General features: G+C 43.0%; 1 protein-coding gene across 4 annotated transcripts in view; it reads left to right on the top strand.

Annotated features, from left to right (window-relative positions):
* Positions 1-17,051, top strand: part of SYT16 (synaptotagmin 16) — a 189,629-nt gene that overhangs the window by 94,253 nt on the left and 78,325 nt on the right. For 2 of the 4 annotated variants that reach the window (XM_077464369.1, XM_077464370.1), the window contains exon 3: positions 14,884-15,491. The exons of the other annotated variants lie outside the window; for them this stretch is intronic. In XM_077464369.1, the coding sequence (XP_077320495.1) occupies positions 14,957-15,491 (535 nt within the window). In that variant the 5' untranslated portion in view covers positions 14,884-14,956. The remainder of the gene's footprint in view (positions 1-14,883; positions 15,492-17,051) is intronic. 4 annotated transcript variants of the gene reach the window in all.

The raw sequence follows: 17,051 nt of genomic DNA, 5'->3' as shown, positions 1-17,051 counted from the left end.
GCAGGTTGTGTATTAGTGTTTAGCAGACTGTATGTCAGTCCCTATACCGCTGAAGGACTGCTGCAGTATAGGGCAGCGGTCAGCAGTGGTGCACGTCAACCCTATCTATTGTGGACCGATAGCGGTCCTTACAGAACAGCAGACTGTACCGCACTCAAGCCTATGTACCGTAGCACCCTATACCAAGTTACCAGTCCTTATAAGAACTTTTGTGGACCAAGCAGGTTGTGTATTAGTGATTAGCAGACTGTACGTCAGTCCCTATACCGCTGAAGGACTGCTGCAGTATAGGTGAGCGGTCAGCAGTGGTGCACGTCAACCCTATCTATTGTGGACCGATAGCGGTCCTTACAGAACAGCAGACTGTACCGCACTCAAGCCTATGTACCGTAGCACCCTATACCAAGTTACCAGTCCTTATAAGAACTTTTGTGGACCAAGCAGGTTGTGTATTAGTGTTTAGCAGACTGTATGTCAGTCCCTATACCGCTGAAGGACTGCTGCAGTATAGGGCAGCGGTCAGCAGTGGTGCACGTCAACCCTATCTATTGTGGACCGATAGCGGTCCTTACAGAACAGCAGACTGTACCGCACTCAAGCCTATGTACCGTAGCACCCTATACCAAGTTACCAGTCCTTATAAGAACTTTTGTGGACCAAGCAGGTTGTGTATTAGTGTTTAGCAGACTGTACGTCAGTCCCTATACCGCTGAAGGACTGCTGCAGTATAGGGCAGCGGTCAGCAGTGGTGCACGTCAACCCTATCTATTGTGGACCGATAGCGGTCCTTACAGAACAGCAGACTGTACCGCACTCAAGCCTATGTACCGTAGCACCCTATACCAAGTTACCAGTCCTTATAAGAACTTTTGTGGAACAAGCAGGTTGTGTGTTAGTGATTAGCAGACTGTACGTCAGTCCCTATACCGCTGAAGGACTGCTGCAGTATAGGGCAGCGGTCAGCAGTGGTGCACGTCAACCCTATCTATTGTGGACCGATAGCGGTCCTTACAGAACAGCAGACTGTACCGCACTCAAGCCTATGTACCGTAGCACCCTATACCAAGTTACCAGTCCTTATAAGAACTTTTGTGGACCAAGCAGGTTGTGTATTAGTGTTTAGCAGACTGTATGTCAGTCCCTATACCGCTGAAGGACTGCTGCAGTATAGGGCAGCGGTCAGCAGTGGTGCACGTCAACCCTATCTATTGTGGACCGATAGCGGTCCTTACAGAACAGCAGACTGTACCGCACTCAAGCCTATGTACCGTAGCACCCTATACCAAGTTACCAGTCCTTATAAGAACTTTTGTGGACCAAGCAGGTTGTGTATTAGTGTTTAGCAGACTGTACGTCAGTCCCTATACCGCTGAAGGACTGCTGCAGTATAGGGCAGCGGTCAGCAGTGGTGCACGTCAACCCTATCTATTGTGGACCGATAGCGGTCCTTACAGAACAGCAGACTGTACCGCACTCAAGCCTATGTACCGTAGCACCCTATACCAAGTTACCAGTCCTTATAAGAACTTTTGTGGAACAAGCAGGTTGTGTGTTAGTGATTAGCAGACTGTACGTCAGTCCCTATACCGCTGAAGGACTGCTGCAGTATAGGGCAGCGGTCAGCAGTGGTGCACGTCAACCCTATCTATTGTGGACCGATAGCGGTCCTTACAGAACAGCAGACTGTACCGCACTCAAGCCTATGTACCGTAGCACCCTATACCAAGTTACCAGTCCTTATAAGAACTTTTGTGGACCAAGCAGGTTGTGTATTAGTGTTTAGCAGACTGTACGTCAGTCCCTATACCGCTGAAGGACTGCTGCAGTATAGGGCAGCGGTCAGCAGTGGTGCACGTCAACCCTATCTATTGTGGACCGATAGCGGTCCTTACAGAACAGCAGACTGTACCGCACTCAAGCCTATGTACCGTAGCACCCTATACCAAGTTACCAGTCCTTATAAGAACTTTTGTGGACCAAGCAGGTTGTGTATTAGTGTTTAGCAGACTGTATGTCAGTCCCTATACCGCTGAAGGACTGCTGCAGTATAGGGCAGCGGTCAGCAGTGGTGCACGTCAACCCTATCTATTGTGGACCGATAGCGGTCCTTACAGAACAGCAGACTGTACCGCACTCAAGCCTATGTACCGTAGCACCCTATACCAAGTTACCAGTCCTTATAAGAACTTTTGTGGACCAAGCAGGTTGTGTATTAGTGATTAGCAGACTGTACGTCAGTCCCTATACCGCTGAAGGACTGCTGCAGTATAGGTGAGCGGTCAGCAGTGGTGCACGTCAACCCTATCTATTGTGGACCGATAGCGGTCCTTACAGAACAGCAGACTGTACCGCACTCAAGCCTATGTACCGTAGCACCCTATACCAAGTTACCAGTCCTTATAAGAACTTTTGTGGACCAAGCAGGTTGTGTATTAGTGTTTAGCAGACTGTATGTCAGTCCCTATACCGCTGAAGGACTGCTGCAGTATAGGGCAGCGGTCAGCAGTGGTGCACGTCAACCCTATCTATTGTGGACCGATAGCGGTCCTTACAGAACAGCAGACTGTACCGCACTCAAGCCTATGTACCGTAGCACCCTATACCAAGTTACCAGTCCTTATAAGAACTTTTGTGGACCAAGCAGGTTGTGTATTAGTGTTTAGCAGACTGTATGTCAGTCCCTATACCGCTGAAGGACTGCTGCAGTATAGGGCAGCGGTCAGCAGTGGTGCACGTCAACCCTATCTATTGTGGACCGATAGCGGTCCTTACAGAACAGCAGACTGTACCGCACTCAAGCCTATGTACCGTAGCACCCTATACCAAGTTACCAGTCCTTATAAGAACTTTTGTGGACCAAGCAGGTTGTGTATTAGTGTTTAGCAGACTGTATGTCAGTCCCTATACCGCTGAAGGACTGCTGCAGTATAGGGCAGCGGTCAGCAGTGGTGCACGTCAACCCTATCTATTGTGGACCGATAGCGGTCCTTACAGAACAGCAGACTGTACCGCACTCAAGCCTATGTACCGTAGCACCCTATACCAAGTTACCAGTCCTTATAAGAACTTTTGTGGACCAAGCAGGTTGTGTATTAGTGTTTAGCAGACTGTACGTCAGTCCCTATACCGCTGAAGGACTGCTGCAGTATAGGGCAGCGGTCAGCAGTGGTGCACGTCAACCCTATCTATTGTGGACCGATAGCGGTCCTTACAGAACAGCAGACTGTACCGCACTCAAGCCTATGTACCGTAGCACCCTATACCAAGTTACCAGTCCTTATAAGAACTTTTGTGGACCAAGCAGGTTGTGTATTAGTGATTAGCAGACTGTACGTCAGTCCCTATACCGCTGAAGGACTGCTGCAGTATAGGTGAGCGGTCAGCAGTGGTGCACGTCAACCCTATCTATTGTGGACCGATAGCGGTCCTTACAGAACAGCAGACTGTACCGCACTCAAGCCTATGTACCGTAGCACCCTATACCAAGTTACCAGTCCTTATAAGAACTTTTGTGGACCAAGCAGGTTGTGTATTAGTGTTTAGCAGACTGTATGTCAGTCCCTATACCGCTGAAGGACTGCTGCAGTATAGGGCAGCGGTCAGCAGTGGTGCACGTCAACCCTATCTATTGTGGACCGATAGCGGTCCTTACAGAACAGCAGACTGTACCGCACTCAAGCCTATGTACCGTAGCACCCTATACCAAGTTACCAGTCCTTATAAGAACTTTTGTGGACCAAGCAGGTTGTGTATTAGTGTTTAGCAGACTGTACGTCAGTCCCTATACCGCTGAAGGACTGCTGCAGTATAGGGCAGCGGTCAGCAGTGGTGCACGTCAACCCTATCTATTGTGGACCGATAGCGGTCCTTACAGAACAGCAGACTGTACCGCACTCAAGCCTATGTACCGTAGCACCCTATACCAAGTTACCAGTCCTTATAAGAACTTTTGTGGAACAAGCAGGTTGTGTGTTAGTGATTAGCAGACTGTACGTCAGTCCCTATACCGCTGAAGGACTGCTGCAGTATAGGGCAGCGGTCAGCAGTGGTGCACGTCAACCCTATCTATTGTGGACCGATAGCGGTCCTTACAGAACAGCAGACTGTACCGCACTCAAGCCTATGTACCGTAGCACCCTATACCAAGTTACCAGTCCTTATAAGAACTTTTGTGGACCAAGCAGGTTGTGTATTAGTGTTTAGCAGACTGTACGTCAGTCCCTATACCGCTGAAGGACTGCTGCAGTATAGGGCAGCGGTCAGCAGTGGTGCACGTCAACCCTATCTATTGTGGACCGATAGCGGTCCTTACAGAACAGCAGACTGTACCGCACTCAAGCCTATGTACCGTAGCACCCTATACCAAGTTACCAGTCCTTATAAGAACTTTTGTGGAACAAGTGAGTTGTGAATGTTTAGCAGACTGCAGCAGAAGGGCAGCAGTCAAGTATAATATCCTTTCTATATTTGGAAGAAAGAATATTATACATGTACAAGCCTATTACTGTACCACTGATACCAGTCCTGAAAAGAACCTTTGTGGAACTAATAATAACAGCAAGTCTTTAAAATTACCCTCACTGCCTGACAACACTGCTTCCTTCCTGTCCCTATACAAATTGGCAAAAAAAGAGAACGATTAGTGGTTACTGGAACAGCTCTTTTGTGGACCTTGATAGTAACAGCTAATGATGATGATGATGATGATGATGATGAAAGACTAATCTGGCTGTCCCTGTAGCATACACCGTCCTTTCCCTTTCTCTAAACTAACAAAAGACACTCAGGCTGCTGCAAGAATCAGCAGCACAGCAAACCTATCAACACCTAACACCTATACCAGTCCTGAAAAGAACTTTTGTGTACCAAATAGCTAGTGGTTTATCTCTCCCTACTCCACACAGGAACCTGTCCCTATCGTAACAGAAGAAAGAATGTAAAATGGCCACCGGATCGGGTGTATTTATAGGTTAGGGGGAATGTCCAAGTGTCCATGTGCTGTCATGTCTCAATTGGCTGTCCTGTATCACATGATAAACGTGTCACCAAAGGTTAAAGTTCTTGTATACATTAAACACGTAAGTCCGCCGCGGCGAACGACGGAAAAAGGCGTTCGAACGTGCGGACCGCGAATGTCGGAAATTCGCCGCGAAACGACCGCCGGGCGAACCGTTCGGCCATCACTAGTAGTGGGTTAGATGGTAGAGGGTGTCATCTAATCTGGTATTCTGAGCCACGAGTAGTGGGTTAGATGGTAGTGGGTATCATCTAATCTGGTATTCTGAGCCACGAGTAGTGGGTTAGATGGTAGTGGGTATCATCTTATCTGGTATTCTGAGCCACGAGTAGTGGGTTAGATGGTAGTGGGTATCTAACCTGGATGAGGACAATCGCGGGATTGCACAATAGTGAGGCTGTGAGCGACTTCTTAGGAGAGGAATGCGGGGAAAGCTACTTTTCATTTTAAAAACTACAGAGCCAATAAAAAAATTTTGGGTTGAACAAGGAAGGCTTTTAAGCCTCTGTCAGGTTTTTATTGCCCTTGGTGTACCTGTTGGGGAAGATTTTTGCTTACTTCCCATCCTGACACTAAAAGTAGCAGCAGCAGTGTTGTAACCAATAAAAGTAATCAATGAAAAACAAAAAGTTTAGATTTAGTGCTCATGCACACGGACATTTAAAAAAACTGGCTGCAAAGCTAGCTCTGACACCTGGAAAAATCAGCGTTAAAAACGCAATTTTTACCGCGTTTTTGCATTGGCGTTTTTGCGCGTTTGCGCTAAGTAGCGTTTTTTAAAGAAACACTTCTCCTGGCTATAGCACTCCCAAATTTTCCACAATGCCACAGAAAAAAAGAAAATATGTAACGCGTTTATGCGTGTTTATGCGCGTTTTTTCCGCGATTCGAGTTTTTACAGCTCTAGCTCCGCGCCACGGAACGCACTGGTCCTGGGTTTTTTTTGCAGCTTAAAAACGCCTATGCCATTTTCAGCTCAAAAACGCCTAGGTGGGCATGAAGCCATAGACTAACATGGACAGCCGTTTTTAAGCTGCAAAAAAAGCTCAAAAAAGCAGCTGTAAAAAACGTCCGTGTGCATGAGGCCTAAAAGCGATACCATTCAATGGCTAATAAAAAGATTAAAAATGCAGGCTGTAAAAATATTAGACTTCTTGGTTGTAGTGAGGTTAGAGAAACCAAATATCTTTTTTCTAAACTCTCCAATTTTGAACTATTAAGTTAGCAAGCAGTTGACATCATCTTAAAGGGACACCCAGCCCACTCCACTAGATATACTGTATAAACCTACCCATCCCTGCTCCCCCCCCCCCCCCACTGCCCTGCACTGTGCCCATGGGCTGTGCCCATTATGTTCAGTATGTAGCCCTGTTGCCAGCCTCCCACCTGACATCCTTTGATTGAAAAAAATGAAGGACTCAGACAGAAAATGTCTGGGTGAACAGCAGCTGCATCCACTTTGAAGCAGCCACTGTTTGGGTATTCTGACAGCCACTGGTGCTGGATGTCAGAATACAATAGCAGCAATGGGAGATTCAGTTCTCCATCCAACCTGAATGAAAAACTTAACAGTGCTTCAGCCTGAATGCAGGATCAGATAGGAGTTGTTGCTGCAGTGGTGGAGCAGTGAGGGATGTTCCAACTCAACCAGCTCTTTACTACCAATGCAATGATTCCTAGCAGTCCTTGTCTTTCCGAGTGAGAGGTCTGGCCGTATATAGCCCTAAATCAGTGTGCTAGGCTGCTATATACCGTAGCATAGCTACTCTTTTAGGAAGCAGCAAATGATCTCACATAGATGTAGGAGTGTGTGATTAGAGACCCTGCTCTAATTGATGAACTTGTTACGTGGCTATAATTAACTTAATTATAATTAGAACTCTTTGAAATGATCAGCTAATTACCTGCTGTGTCTGTTATTTCACTGTTTCTGTATCTGAAGGAGAAAGCATATGTAATGATAATTTTTAAAGAAAACCTTTGCCGGGAAAAATATGGAAGTTGTCATTGTTGGCTTGTCATTTTGGAAATGCTAGTTGACTGGCTGTCATTCAGATCCTCTGGCTGAAATACCTTGAGACAGTGGCGTAGAACATTAATGCAGAAAAGGACTTGGGATAAAAATATGACTTTTCTGATCTGCATTTTTCTTCAAGGCGAGTGATTTAAATGATTGAATCCAGGGGATCAATACGAGAGCAAGCCGACTAGCATTCCCAGAAGGAAGTTCTATATGGCATGCCTTATGTTCCTCATAGTACAGGCTTCTTTTATGACTTTATATTACATCTGTTATAAATTATTTTATTATCATTTTTTTGTACAAAATAATGACATTTAAATAATCTATACACTTGTAGCTACTCTGTTTCTCCGAACATAAGACCTAGCATGATTGTCGGTGATGGCTGCAATATAAGCCCTACCCCCCAAATAAGCCCTAGTTAAAGTCCTTGTAGGTCTTATTTTCAGGGAAATAGGGTAGGGCTTATTTGGGGGGTAGGGCTTATATTGCAGCCATCACCGACAATCACGCTAGGTCTTATTTTCAGGGAAACAGGGTAGCAACCTAGTGAGTACCCAAACAAGTATAGCAGTTTTCCTCAGCCCATGCTACCAGATTTGCTGTGAAATAGGCCTGAATAGCAGAGAGATCAGACTACACAGACTGCAGAGTCAAACAGACACCCCCATTCACTTCTGATAGCTGAAACAGGACCATTAAACCCCAAAAAACTGTTTTTTGTTTTTTTTTGCAAATGGAGCGATGATAGGTGCAGCACTCTCAACAGAAGCAATCCAATCCTAGTGTGCAGTCTGCAGCACAAGTGCAAAGGTTCAATGTGTCTTCTTACACTAAATACAATATTTATAAGAGAGAAGAGCTGGCAACTCCAAAGTCCTTGATGCAAAAATGTATTTGCTACATTTGAGCATTAAAAAGCAAACAACTAACGCGTTTCGGGATAAGCTTTAGGTTGAAGGCCAAGCAGATGTCATTTTCCAAGACATACCATCACATAGTTTAACTGTTCCACAAAAGTTCCGCAGAATGACAGCCTATGTCAGCCTATAGGGAATTTGCTATTTGCTTTTTAATGCTCAAACGTAGCCAATACATTTTTGCATCAAAGACTTTGGAGTTGCCGGCGCTTCTCTCTTATATTTTGCAAATGGAGCATTAAGGACCAGCTGAGCCTGTTCAGTGTAATGGCCAGTGTATTTCCCCTGCCCAGACCACTAGGTGCAGCATACAGCCTGTCATTGACATGAATGGCTGTGCACTACTGTACTTGTGTACATGGCAGCGCTATCGTAAACACAAGTACAGAGCATGGGCATATGCAAAATGTTCTATTTTGCATATGCCCTTCTGGGGACATCAGTCTCTCTCTATATTACACTGTGAGTGTAAGGCACAATGGTAACACCCCTTCGGGGGGCAGCTTCATGACAAACTGCCCTCACAGCATATCCTCAGTCTTCCATAATAAATGAAGCTGGAGGACTGGGGACATCTTGTGGTGAAAAAGAATTACTGCAAGCGACATCATCAGAGAGGATGTGATTATTATAGTCAGGGCTGCATTTTTTTTAGCTGCTAGGGGACCTTAAGCTTAGGTTCACACTGATGTGATGTGGGAACCAGAGCGATTACAGCGCTACTCCCCGCATCACATCTCTCCCGCTGTTAATGACATCCCCAGATCAGTACACAGATTGCAGTGTGAACTGTGAACTCACACAGGAATCAGATGGCATAGGTGAGAACACCCAATGCGATCCAATTTTAGTGCAAGGAAAAAGGTCCCTCTACTTTTTTTCCTGCGAATCTAATGCGAGTTCAGCCATACAACTTTATGGCTGAACTCGCATCTCACAGACATCGCATGTGATTGGCACCGCAGGTGCCGGTGCGTATCACATGCCATGTCTGTGATTGCAGTAGTGTGAACCTGGGTTAAAAAATAAATAAAAAAATAGCCCAAAGTTGTGGTTTCAAATCTTATTAGCAGATACTGAACTGCCTCTATTTTTAAGGTTGCAAATGTGTTTTTATTGGTAGTATAAACAGCATGACGGAGATACGATTGATACAACAAAGTAAAGCGGCAGTGAGCGGGCCAAATGGTTATCGCCTACAGCGGTGCTTGCGCATAAAATCTTCATAAACATCCATAAATACATATTATATCAAGCAATGAGTAATCAGGGTAGAGAAAGAAAGGAAAAAGGATAGGAATAAAAAAGATTGGGAGAGAAGGAGGGGAGGAGGGGGTTGGAGGGAAGGAGTCTACTGGGAGAGCCTGGGGTGGAAAGTCGGCAACTTGACTATTGAGGACCATCATCATACATTTGGGAGGAGATCATGGCGAAGGTTGAGCTGAGCTCGAAGGGGGCGAGGAGCATGTCAGCTAGAGTATTAGATGAAGAGAAGCGTAGCCAAACAGGCCTCAGAACTTTATTATTATTATAGGTATTATGGTCGAGGGCCAACATCTCCTCCATTCTCATGATGTCGTTCACTGGGGAGACCCAAAGAGACAACGGGGGAGTAATGGCGGTTTTCCAAAAAAGCAGAATAAGTTGTCGGGCCGCAGACAGAAAGAAACTGGGGAACTGCCTCTATTTTTGGATTAAAGGGTTTCTCAACGAAGGTTCCATGGAACCCTTGGGGTTCCTTCAGAGGTTGCTAGAGGTTCCTTGAGCAATGAGCAATTTCTGCCTCTCAGATAACTTCCAACTGGCGCCATTGATCTTTTTAGCGATCTGTAAGGGGGAATTCTTTCCAATTACCACAAGTGTAAGGAACATTCTTCTCCACTGATCATTGCACTTATGTATCATGAGATGTAGATATAGTCATTTTTAGCAGGGGTTCCCTGACACTGGAAAGTTCTTTCAAGGGTTCCTCTGTGGTGAAAAGGTTGAGAAAATCTGGATTCGAGTCTTTACTATGTATACTTTTATATATCATATTTACTATAATCTTAAGAGAAGTCACAGTCCTGTAATAAAATTTTTGCACAGAATAGTATCTTCCACGAAATGTACTATACTGGTGTCAGAAATCCAAAATTAGTAGAGCTATTCATGAGTTTGGTTAGACATTTAAATGACCTGATAGTCTATATAAACACTCATAGTAACATGGTAGTAAATATCTATGTCATTTTATATTCTACCAAATAAAAACCTTGTCAGTGCTTGTCTGGCTTCCTTCTTTCCCATTCGTCTGTGATGTATCTTCTGTAGATGTGTTTGTATCTAACAGCAAACTTTGGTGTGTGAGAATTCTTTGCTTCTGTCTGAATCCTAATGTTACTAACATGTATGTCACTTGTATTTAGTTTCTTTCCAAATTCTGGGACTCTTGATGTCTCTATTGCGTCTTCCTTACTTGATGTCCTTTGCATCTGAATATTTCCTTATAACTTAAATGTCTTCAGAGACAGTGAGTCTATATATATTCTTTTCATTTCCTTAAAACTGCCACTAAACTGCCTTAGCCTGGCATGTTACGCCCCGTACACACGGTCGGATTTTCTGACGGAAAATGTTCAATGGGAGCTTTTTGTTGGAAATTCCGACCATGTGTAGGCTCCATCAGACATTTTCGATCGGAATTTCCATCGCACAAAATTTGAGATCTGGATCTCAAATTTTCCGACAACAAAATCCGTTGTCGGAAATTCCAATCGTGTGTGTACACAATTCCGACGCACAAAGTTCCACGCATGTTCGGAATCAAGCAGAAGAGCCGCACTGGCTATTGAACTTCATTTTTCTCAGCTTGTCGTACGTGTTGTACGTCACCACGTTCTTGATGTTCGCAATTTCTGACCAACTTTGCGTGACCGGGTGTATGCAAGACAAGTTTGAGCCAACATCCATGGATTTTGTTTTCGGAATGTCCGATCGTGTGTACAGGGCATTACACTAGTAAAATTCCTTGACCTATCATCAGCTAGGTTTAGAGGGTATGTATGACCTAACATTGATGCTATCTTTTGTTAAAGAACTATTATGAACATATTAACTTTATTGAAGATGTTATTTTGAGGTATGAGCCATTAAAATTGCAAGTCTTAAGCCGCGTACACACGGGCGGACTGTATGGCCTACTTAGTCCGTCGAAACATATTTCAGCGGACAGTCCGCTCGTGTGTGGGCTTCAGCTGACTTTTTCAGCGTGCAGTCTGGCGTACTAAGTATTTCGGAATTTCTGAAATACTGTCCGTCATACTTTGGTTTCAGCGGACAATCCGCTCGTCAGTAGGCTAGTTCGACGGACTAAGAAGGGCGCATGCTCAGAAAGGATTTACACGGCGAAAGGTTGCATTGCTGTGTATTGGACTTCCTATTTCTAGTCCCGTCGTACGTGCTGTACACGTCATCGCGCAAGCTTTCGACGGACTGTTTGTGCATCCGTGTGTGGTCAAGTCCGTTCATTCGAAAGTATGACGGACTGTCCGTCGGATTGTATGACGGACTAAGTAGGCCATACAATCCGCCCGTGTGTACGCGGCTTTAGAACTTATGTCAGGTGTTTATTTCTGTTTGTGACCCCATAAAGGACATTTCTCTATGCTGCCTCTCCAGAGGCCATGCCGAAATTCTGTACGGTATATAACTCCTTATTAAAATGAGTGTAACCTGTCACCTTTGATAGATGTCACTGTAATAATTGTTCCCATTGGAAGATATTTCCCTTCTATTTTTATTATTTTCCAGTGACATTTGTAAAATGTTAAGTTCTCCTTCACTTACTGGTCCTCAAGAAAAAAATAGCAAGGTTTTGATCTCCCCATTGGGGGCAGCAATGAAATATAAGAGGGGTCTTATTCTCTCCTACTCTAACCAATCTTAAAGATTAAATAGATAAAAGTTTTGGCTACAGTTGTACACTATATTGTCAAAAGTATTGGGACACCTGCTTTTACATGCACAGGAACTATAATGGCATCCCAGTCTTAGTCCGTAGGGTTCAATATTGCGTTGGTCCAACCTTTGCAGCTATAACCGCTTCAACTCTACTGGGAAAGCTGTCCACAAGGTATAGGAGGGTGTATATGGGAGGGTTTGACCATTCTTCTAGAAGCTTATTTGTGAGGTCAGGCACTGATGTTGAATGAGAAGCCCTGGCTCACAGTCTCCGCTCTAATTCATCCTAAAGGTGTTCTATCAGGTTGAGGTCAGGACTCTGTGTAGGCCAGTCAAGTTCCTGCACCCCAAACTTACTCATCTATGTCTTTATGGACCTTGCTTTGTGCACTGGTGATGTCATGTTGGAACAGGAAGGGGCCATCCCCAAACTGTTCTCACAAATATTTGGGAGCGCATGCAATTGTCCAAAATGTCTTGGTATGCTTAAGAGTTCCCTTCACTGGAACTAAGTAGAAAAACCCAACCCCTGAAAAACAACACCACATCATAATCCCCCCTCCACCAAAGGATTTGGACCAGTGCACAAAGCAAGGTCCATAAAGACATAGATGAGTAAATTTGGGGTTGAGGAACTTAACTGGCATGCACCTCAATCCGATAGAACACTTTTGGGATGAATTAGAGAGGAGACTGCAAGCCAAGCCTTCTTGTCCAACATCAGTGCCTGACCTCACAAATGCGCTTCTGGAAGAATGGTCAAACATTCCCATATACACACTTCTATACCTTGTGGACAGCCTTCCCAGAAGAGTTAATGCTGTTATAGCTGCCAACTCAATATTGAACTCTACAGGCTAAGACTGGGATGCCATTAAAGTTTATGTGCGTGTAAAGGCAGGCGTCCCAATACTTTTGTCAATATAATGTACTTAAAAAAAACTTGAATAAAAGAAAAGTTTCCTTAATGTGAATATTGCTTAGAAGCAGAGGCATAATCTACTGCACACAAAAGTAGATCTGAATATACGGGCAGCTAAATGCATTTATATGGAGATCTTAACTTTTCCTGTAAAATGTAAGCTTCAGCCTATTCCTGGTTGCCCATCTCCATAAAGCCCAATTGAACTTACAGTTTATACCAGCGAGCTAAATACATTTCAGGCACATCAAAACAAACATGTGCAAATTCGGACAGTTTTGTTTTATTTAGAATGCAGCCACAGCCTGAGTAGAAAAGCCTGTCCAGAAATTGTAATATAAAGGAGAAGGGATCTCACCGCTCCAGGAGCACACATGCAGGCTGTAAACTGTCTCTTTGGATGGGAAGCCACAGGTGCTGGCTATTACCACTAGCAACAGACGAATAACAAGCTCTGGACTGCCACACTCTTTAAAAGACCACTTTCTTTTATTGGAAAATCACATCACAGCTCAACAAACACAGCGAACAAGGAAAAATTGCTGATATTTCGCACTAGCTGTAGTGCTTATTCATAGCTTTCCTTGTTCGCTGTGTTTGTTGAGCTGTGATGTGATTTTCCAATAAAAGAAAGTGGTCTTCTGAAGAGTGCGGCAGTCCACAGCTTGTTTTTCGTCTGTTGCTAGAAAAGCCTGTCCACTGCCAGCATTCTCTAGAGCAGTAGTTCTCAACCTCAGTCCTCCAATGGGCTATGTTTTCAGGTTTTCTTTTACTTTTCACAGCTGCTTTAAATAAATATCAATGACATGGTATTAATAAGAGCTATTTTATCTAAGGGAAATTCATGGTCCGTAGGGGGTACTTGAGAACTGAGGTTGAGACCCACTGCTTTAAAGAAGGATCCTTACTCTCTTTATGGAAGCAGCTGTCTTTTTTGCAGAGGTCTGATGATCTCCAGTCAGTAAAGTGTATGCTGCCTCCTGACTTGGAAAGTTCTAGCTTTGAATTAGCGGGGAACTTTGGACCTCTACAGGAAGACCATTGCTTACTTCTCTACAGCATGCTGGCAGAGGGCAGACATTTCTACTCAAGCTGTGGCTGCTTTTTAAACAAAACAAGACTTTGCACAACTTTTGTTTTCATGCACCTGGAATGCATTTAGTTGATTTAAATGGAAAGTTCAACAGAATTTTAAAGGACCAAGAGGTATGTTCTACAGACAAAGCCAAGCTTCACTTTTACGGAAAAAGTCAATAACTTTATACAAAAGCCTTTATGTCTGGATAAACTAATAATGTTGTCATGCAGTTTTCACTGAAGTAAACTCTTCCCCCTGCATATTTTTTCATCATATGCTCAGTTTGAATTGCTGAGATGGACAGTAGTCCATGCTTTAGTTAGGATAAAGGGGCAACTACAACGCATTGTTGGCTGGAGTACTGCCATATTCGACATTTATACCATTGTGCATCATTGAATGGGACTTTAATTTACAGTATTTCAGAATGCACAAACATAAAACCAAAATATAAAAATGTAAAATGTATTTATACAAAAGGATTACATATATCGTCACATAAAACACTTAATTAAAAATACTTGGTACGGATAGGTCCACATCTAAAGATATTAGTTAATGGTGTCTGTCACCCAACATCTTTAGATGAGCATCTAGAGTATATGTACCAAACATTTTAATTAGGTGTTTTATGTGATAATATTCTACTGTATATAATCGTTTTGTGTTATTAAACCTTATATTTTGGTTTTGTGGTTGTATGTTCTGAAGTAGTGTAATTTTAAGTCTCATTTATTACAATGGCAAAGATTAGTAATAGGTTTACTTTAAAATATTTAAAAAAAAATGGCTTCTAAGGGACCAAGGTGTTAGGTTGAAAGAGTTTATGATTTTAATAAACAGTACAATATTTTTTTTATATTTAAATTAACTCATGCACATTATGGTTTGTTACATTTTTTTTTAATAGTTTGACTATTTCATATGTCCTTTTATCATGAGATGAAAAGAAGCTTAATTTCCATAATGCTTGTTCTGTAGCTCACAGACTTAAACTTTTGACACGCCTGCAAAATTAAAAGCCTGGTGAGTTCTCGATGAACCAATTCTGGTCATGGTGAAAGATATGGCCAGCCAGAATTTCTTCCAGCCTGTCTCATCCTGGATTTCTCGCATGTGTGAAGCTGTTCATCTAACCGGAGGCCCAGAATCTAGCTCTCAAACAAATTTAAATCGTCCAGAGTCCAGAGTGAATAGAGACCAAGGCTCAGAGTATAATGGTGATCATGAGCAGAACTTGGATGAATTATCAGAAGACGAAGAGCTATCGTATGGAAAGCCAGCTCTTGTTCATACTTCGGACGCAGAATCATGGACATCAACTGATGATGAGGAGGAAAGCTCTAGCTTAGCCCAGAGGAGTCAAGTAAGTGTACAGCTAGCAGAATCGAGGAATAGCACACCACATCGACCTGAAAAACGGCGTTCTCCAGTAAAAAACCACGAGGACGGCAGTTTTTTAGAAACACTTTCGACAATTCCAGAAGATAATGAAGAGTATGTAAATAGAGAAATAACCGCTCTTATAAAGGATCTTGAAACAACATCTTTTAGCTCTTTAGGAACCGTTAATGGCAAGAGTTCCAGAGGTAAGATAATCATTTGTGTTCCCATTCAACTTTGTTTAACTTTACCTAAGTTGTCCATTTTTCTATTGTACAAAATTGATGTTCTGGGTGATGTAGCCACATAACACATTTTTTCCAAATAACTATCTCTAAAATGTTTGTTTGCTGCAGATTCAAAGCACATCGTGTCACCTTGATTTACCTAAATATGTTTGTTTTCAAACTTGGTTTTACAAGAGTATGCCCTTGTACACATGGTCGGAGATTCCGACAACCAAATCCGTCGGATATTGTCCGTCGGATTTTGTCCGAAACTGTTGCATACACACGGTCGGACAAAGTTGTTAGAAAATCCGACGTGATGGCGTTATTTCGTTACGACGGGACTTCGTTCACGCTAGTAGCCAATAGCTTTGGTGTAGGAATTTGATCTGAGCATGCGTGGCACTTTGTCCGATCGGAATTCTCTACACATGATCGGAGTATGTCCGATCAGAGCATTTTGTCAGAAAATTTTACCAACAAGTTGGAAAACTTGGTCCGTCGGATACTCCGACGGAAACAGTCCGATGTAGACCACACACAGTCAGAATATCCGTCAAAACGGTCCGATCGGACACATTCCGTCAGAATCTCCGACCGTGTGTACAAGGGATAAGTATTAGCGAATGTAATGTATAGCAAAAGAAAATAAGAAATCTTATTCAATGACTTGCTGGTTTCTGGGAATTTAAGTGTGGTATTTATTATATATTCTGTTAGAGTTTTTGCTTGTAGTCTTGTCTGTGGAAAAAAAAAACTTTTAGAAAATTTGGAAAATTAAGTTAGCAATTACATCACATGACCAAAATAAATCAAAGTTTGCGTGTGTCTCGGAATATTTTCAACTGGTTCATTTACCAGCACTATCCGGTCATCTTTAATTATATTGACCATGGTGGCAGAATAAACAAATGAATGGACCCATATCCAGAAGCGCTTGACTTTAGGGCAGGTCCACCAAATGTAAAAGGGTTGAACCCACTTGACCAAAACCACGAAAACAGGAGGATGAGGTGGTGAATCAATCTTCAGAGGGCAGCACAGGTGTAAATAAGGCCTTAAGATGTTTGTTGTTTGAGCGTACATACAATTTAGAAATTGTGTATATAGGTCTGCCTTAATAGAAAACTCAAAGAGCCACAATTGTTTCTAATTTACAGCTACAAGCTATACATATAAATTGTGGAACACAAGTTGTAGTTACCTAATTAAAAGGCAGTATTAATTATGTCTGGTTTTATTTGTTTTATCATCAGACACTGATTTCTGTAGATTCTTAGAACGTTATGTCTAAGTACCTTTTCTTGTTCACCGGCTTTCTTTTTTTTATGTATGATGACAGCTTGTAAGATAAATCGCTTCGAAAGGAAAGTTAAGCCAAATGCTTTTTGTTTCCATGGTGACAGTCCTGAACACTCACTGCTCGCGAGGTTGCCAAGGGTGATGTAACAGAAAGAATAGACTCTCCATTTAATTAGCTCTGATTACAGAGCACAAGTAGAGCTTTCAAATGGGAGCCTTTTAATGCGGCTTTTTCTT

Source organism: Lithobates pipiens, unplaced genomic scaffold (assembly GCF_037356315.1).
Source record: "Lithobates pipiens isolate NorthernLeopardFrog02 unplaced genomic scaffold, aLitPip1_a1.2 Scaffold_30, whole genome shotgun sequence".
Classification (NCBI taxonomy): Eukaryota; Metazoa; Chordata; class Amphibia; order Anura; family Ranidae; genus Lithobates; species Lithobates pipiens.
Note: the sequence above shows the minus strand (reverse complement) of the source record. Positions and strands in the feature narration are given on the sequence as shown.